The sequence below is a fragment of the Abramis brama genome, assembly GCF_963993115.1.
Source record: "Abramis brama genome assembly, chromosome: 1".
NCBI classification, from domain to species: domain Eukaryota; kingdom Metazoa; phylum Chordata; class Actinopteri; order Cypriniformes; family Leuciscidae; genus Abramis; species Abramis brama.
In genome coordinates this window covers 72,797,532-72,803,572 of record NC_139963.1, presented here as the reverse complement: position 1 = coordinate 72,803,572, position 6,041 = coordinate 72,797,532, and the positions used below count along the sequence as shown (strand labels likewise).

General features: G+C 39.5%; 1 protein-coding gene across 1 annotated transcript; it reads right to left on the bottom strand.

Moving 5' to 3' along the window:
* Positions 1-899: 899 nt before the first annotated feature.
* Positions 900-4,738, bottom strand: LOC311080804 (GTPase IMAP family member 8-like). The gene is made up of 2 exons (XM_084110941.1): positions 4,108-4,738; positions 900-3,222 (listed from the first exon to the last, which is right to left on the bottom strand). The coding sequence occupies exons 1-2, from the start codon at positions 4,697-4,699 to the stop codon at positions 2,288-2,290; spliced, it is 1,527 nt and encodes a 508-aa protein (XP_083967067.1). The 5' UTR covers positions 4,700-4,738; the 3' UTR covers positions 900-2,287.
* Between the last annotated feature and the right edge of the window lie 1,303 nt (positions 4,739-6,041).

Below are 6,041 nucleotides of genomic sequence, written 5' to 3'. Positions count from 1 at the left end.
ACAATCATTAGATTTGAATAGCTCTTAAAGCCTTATATCTTGTCAAAAGGCTCAATGCGACCGCAGACTCTGATGAACACTGCTGGCAGCAGCGACATCTGTGTCCATACCATTCTAATCAATGACAGCGTAACCTCGTATCTCCCTGCTCCCAAGTCATAAAGCTCGTATCTCCGATTAAACATGATTTTGGGGAAATGTTGTGTTAATGTTGGTATACAACAGTATATGATAGCAATATAAGTTATAATACCAACTTTAACGATACAATGTTTAATAACTCAAAAAATATGCAGTTTTTTTAATTTCCTGAAAAATAATGGTTTTGGAGATACGAGGATTCCGCCCGACAGCGACGATATATATACACACACACATATACATACATACACACACATACATATACACATATACATATATATGCATATATATACACATACACATACTTGCATAAATAAACGAGGTCACTTTCTGCAGGAATAGTTATATAGTATAACCATAACTGTATAAAAATCATCAAATGACATAACGTCAAACAATAATAATAATAATGATAAAAATAAAATAGTAGACTATAAATGCTACTTTATTTAATTTATTTAATAAATCAAAGTATCAATTGCATATATCAGACTTATAAATATCTATCCTTTCCCATTTAGGAGACGAAGACTAACCCATCTTTTAGTATTACGCCATTTGATTCATATTATATGGCAAACAATAGTAAAACAACACCAACCCCTTCTACTCCCAGCATTGATTTGTAAATAAGAAACAAAAAGACAGCGGTCACTCAAATAGCACTTATGCCAATAACAATACAAATAATAAATAATAAGTTCAATGCCAGTCCGACGAGGAAAGTACCCACTGGAAGAAGAAAGAGAAAAAAAAAAGAAATTTTTTTTTTTTTTTTTGAAAGAATTCATCAGCAAGCTGAGTATTGTGCTGCCATTAGCACTAGCCTTCATTTACTAACTTTAGGCTGTCATGTCAGAGTCAATGGAGGAGTTCATAAGAAAGAGTTCACCAAGGGATTCCTCAGCTTCCTCAGGAGTACGAAAGAAATGTGTCTTACCAGCAAAGGCAACTCTCAGTGTGCAAGGATAGATCAGTGCATACTTAATGTACCGATCACGAAGCTTTTTCTTAACCGCATCAAACCCTCGGCATCTCTGGACCAGAGCAGTGGAGAAGTCCGGATAAATGAAAACACGAGCTCCTTTGAACTGTAGGGACTCTTTCTTCTCCCTGGCTAGTTTCATTACTTTTAGCTTATCCTAGAAATAGTGAAACTTTACCAGGATCGGCCTGGGACCCTTGGCTCTGGAGATGTCCTGCATACCTGTACGATGACAGCGCTCAATCACCGGAGGAGAGGAGAAATTCGCTTCACCTAGAAGCTGTAGAATCAAGTGTCTCACGAAGCCAAGGATATCTCTGGCCTCTGCCCTCTCTGGAATGCCGATGAATCGTAGATTGGAGCGTCTGCTTCGGTTCTCTGCGTCCTCTGCCCATGATTTCAGCTCAGTGTTTTCCTTTTCAAGCACTTTTACCCGTTTGACCAGCTCTGTTATATCATCCTCATTTGAGCTGACTCTCTGCTCCAGCTCGATAACCTGCTCTCCAAACATTTGAAGCGATCCATCTATTTTGGCCAGGTTGGCTCCAAGTGAATCAATTTTGGCATCCAAGTGTGAAATCATCTCTAGCTTCATTTGCTGCATCATGTCCAAAATACTTTGGAGAGTAATTGTTTCATCACCCATTGAGAGGCCGGTTTCTTCCCACTCGCACAAAGAGAAGAATATGTTCCAATAACTTATTGGTTTGAAGCTGGAGATTGGTTTAGTTTGCTTATCTTGATATAACTCTAGTAGATCCTTGAAGAAAATCGTTTTGTAGTGGAAAAATTATGTCACAATGACCTCAATTAAGCAAAAACATTGGGCCAGCAGACTGAGCTTGCAGCACACACTCACACCACGGCGGCCATCTTGTTTAGGAAGCCATCTTGTTTAGGAAACCATTAAAAATGGATGAAACTGATTGTGCAGTGCAATTTTATATTGCAATATCACAACATATGGACTGTGACACATACGCTTCTATACACAACATATGCCAATAAAGAAGCATTAACTTTTGACTTTCACAGATGGTTTCAATATATCAACAAGAAAAAAAAATCAATGGTAAGGAATAAAAGTTTTGAGTTCAATTGAAGGAGTTTGTCAGTACTCTAGATGTCAAGTGCTCATTTATCTGGCCATTACTGAACCTCTCACTGAACTCCACACATCTTCTGTTTTGCTAGTTTACATGAAGCTCTGAATGCAAGTCTTGCTGCCTCTTTCTCTACAGGAGTCAATGAATATGTTAATGCATTAATAACAGCTATTATCATTGAATCAGTTAAAGACAGCTTAGCTTCATGCCGTGACTCCTCTACTAAACTCCAGTATATTTTCTGCCATTCTGTTTGAGTAACCTCTTCATGCTCCTGTTTGTATAGCTTCACTTTCTCATCTAACTTCTGCTTCTGAATCTCCTGAATGTGTTTCTCTGTTTCCCCAAACACATCACTGGTGAAGTGTGTTCCTCCATTCTTTTCTACCATCTTCTCTACTTTACTGATCAGATCTCTGAACTGTGGGAAACTGGCAGACTTATTATCTAAACAGAAGAACTGGTTTCCACAACTCTCTACAAGTTCTTTAAGACCTGGATTACCGTTCTGTAGAAACTGCTCAATGGTTTTCTTTTCCTCCTCTAACTCATCTTTGTGAGTAAAGAGGATTAAAGCGTATTTTTCCATCTGTTCTCCAAACACTTCTTTGAGCTGCTGTATTGTGTTTTTCTCCTCTTCAGTGAATCGATCCACTTTAATCACGATAATAAAAGCATGTGGTCCTGGAGAGGCATATGTAATGCATTTCACTATTTCAGTAATAACCTCCTCATTAGTGAGTTCAGTATCATAAAGTCCAGGAGTGTCGATCACTGAGATCTCTTTACCCATCCTCACTTTAGTTTCTGCCTGACACTGTTTCGTCTGAGAGTCCGAGCTGACGGAGGAGTCAAACACTTTTTTGCCGATGATGGTGTTTCCAGTGGCACTTTTCCCAGATCCAGTTTTTCCCAGCAGAACCAGTCTGATCTGGTCTTTCCTCTCAGGAATCTGATGCTCATCTTCAGCTGTTGAACTTTCTCCTGAAACTACAACACATCAATCACATCAATGTGCAATTTAATTAAATACAACCTTCTCTATCAGCTCTTCTCTTTTAAGATCAGTGATATTTACATATCAGGCATTAGCAGATGTTCTTCATAGGGTCATGAAATGCATTTTAAGTTGTTTTAAAATGTTTCCTGAGGTGCACTTTTCAAATTGTCATAATTTAGAAATAAAAGGCATTTTTCCTACCCTGATTTTAGCCTCTGATTTGAACGCTCTGTTTGAAGGGGCGTGTCTGTGTGAGACTGTAAACGCCCACTGCTGTGATTGGCTAACAGCTTTGCATATGAAATAATTATTACACCTGAAACCCTCCCAAAACATTTTAATCCTCCATTTCATGACCCCTTTAACTAACAGGAGCCCAACAAATATTGTTACATTTAATAAACAGGTTGACATAACCCAGGGGTGTCAAACTCATTTTCTACCTGGGCCACACCAGTGTTACTGAATATCTAAAACCAATTTTGTTACTCAGTATATTTAGAAATACCACAAATTCAAACTATTATTGTTTTTATTAAGAATGTGCAGCTCTGAAAGCAATACTTGTAATTATTACTGTTATTACAAGATGACAACACGTGAGGTTCTACTTTAGGCTGTTCACATTCTCAGAGTCGGATTTTGTGATTATATAATCTGTAGACAAACCACATTTCTTAAAGTACTTTTTATTCTCGCAGTGGATGCATCAGATTTCCTGACAGAAGTTAAGAAATTACTGTTGTGGCCTGTGCTACAAAACTGTCAACCTCTGCAGCACCAGTGCTATGTGCAAAAACAAAGATCATGTACAGCCCTGTGTGGCCCAAATTATAATGTATTATATAATCATTTACACCAACAGAACAACTTACAATTGATTTCAGTGTCCTTGCTGTTGCTCCTCTTCATCTGTTCCATGATATATTTCTCATCATTCTTCATCATCATTCCTTCAATCTTCTGCAGTAGTTCATGTGTCTGATCACCTGATTTACTCCTGTTATTGAAACAGTGAAAGTTTCCTCCACATTCAGTCTTCAGTCGCTGGAGATCCTCATGATCTTGTAGATATTTATCAATGGTCTGATCCAGATCCTCCAGTTCATCTCCACATGTGAACAGAATCATGATGTACTTCTGAACTGCAGGACCTAATAAACGCTTAATAAAATCCAGGATCTCTTCCTCGTTTCCCACAGGTTTCTCTAGAGGAACGGTGAGCAGAACTGCACTGAGTCCTGATGAACATCGAGAGACCAGCTGATCCTTCATCTTCTCCAGCTTCTCTTCATTCAGATCTGGATCCAGCAGATCTGGACAATCAATCACACACACCTGCTTCCCTCCGATCTGAGTTACTTCATCACACACTTCAGCTTCTTGCTGCTGCTGCTTAACTTTAAACTTTCTTTCTCCCAGTATAGTGTTTCCAGATGAGCTTTTCCCAGAACCCTTCCTGCCCATCAGAAGAACCCGGATCACTGGATCATATGGACCACAGGACATCTCTGAAAAAGACAGATAATATGGAGTATGAATATAAATATAATGTCAAGTGTATTGTCAATGTGTGATTTTTATGGCCCAAACTGACAGAATTTGCTGCGGCTTTTGTCAAAAAACGTTGTTTTGTTGTTGTTTTGCAGTGAAAACCCACCAATAATCATGATTTACTTGTGTAATTAGTATGACTGTGTGTTAAGCGTGTCTCGCAAACGCCCCGTCCCAGAGTCCTCTAATGATTATTAGTAGTAATGTTGTAATTTCTGTCTTCCTTAGTTTCCTATTGGTAGAGCTGGGGAAGTCAGGCTATAAAGCGGAAGGAGACGGGCTCTTGTCAGCCAGCTTGTTCAACGCCATTTCATCATGTTTAATTTTTATTCTTAGTTTGTAACTTTAGTTAGGAGCGAGGAGTCCCAGCTTGACTTTATTATTTGGGGTGTCTTTCTTTTTCCTCTGTTGCTGAGTTCCCCGTCTCTCATTTTTGGCTACTTTTGTGAGTCGTTTGTGTTGTAATAAATACTTTATTTTGAACACGCTAGTCGTTGTCCATCTCTTATGTTATGTGTCCCTTGACTCCTAGACATTTATATTAGGGACCGTAACAAGTGTCACAGAGTCAGTCACATCCTCAGCAGCAGACATCTCCGCTACACCCACTCGTTTCCAATCACCAGAATTCTGATCAGCAACACCAGCACCAGCTCATCAAGGACTCACCATATAAACAGTCACTTCTCAGTTCAGCTTTGTCTGGTCTTGTTGTTCCTACTACCCAAACTATTCACCCAACTACCTACCTGTCACAATCCCATCTTTAATCCTCTTCAGTCTTCACCCATCCAGTAGCAAACACTGATCATGTGAACAACAGTTCTTATATTTGTAGGTGCAGACAAATGTAAACATATCATTTAACTCAGTCACTCACCTGCTTACATCACTTGTTTCCTGCTCTTACCTGGAATAAACAACCTTTGTGGAAGTTACCTTTGTGTTGCACTCTTCTTTTTGGATTCAAGCGATGTCAGTAATCCACCACTGGGTTCCATTTGCTGAACTGGTTCAAGCTCTCCATCAATCATTTCAACCACCCGTCACTACTTTTTCACCCTCTGCATCTGCCAGTCCCATGGCCCAACCGGCGACTTACTCAGGCGAGGCGGAGGAATGCAGTGGGTTTCTGTTGCAATGCTCGCTGTTCTTTGAGATGCAGCCCCAACTCTTCCACAATGATCGAGCGAAAATTGCGTATATCCGTTGTCCATCCTGGAACAGAAGGCCTTAGAGGAGTACATCAAGGAGG

What these genes read in the sequence shown, in the direction of transcription:
- LOC311080804 (XM_084110941.1), bottom strand. Translation starts at nt 4,699, where the DNA reads ATGGGCAGGAAGGGTTCTGGGAAAAGCTCATCTGGAAACACTATACTG. An exon ending in CAAGGACACTGAAATCAATT is followed by an intron (nt 3,223 to 4,107) that starts GTAAGTTGTTCT and finishes GATGTGTTGTAG; the next exon opens with TTTCAGGAGAAAGTTCAACA.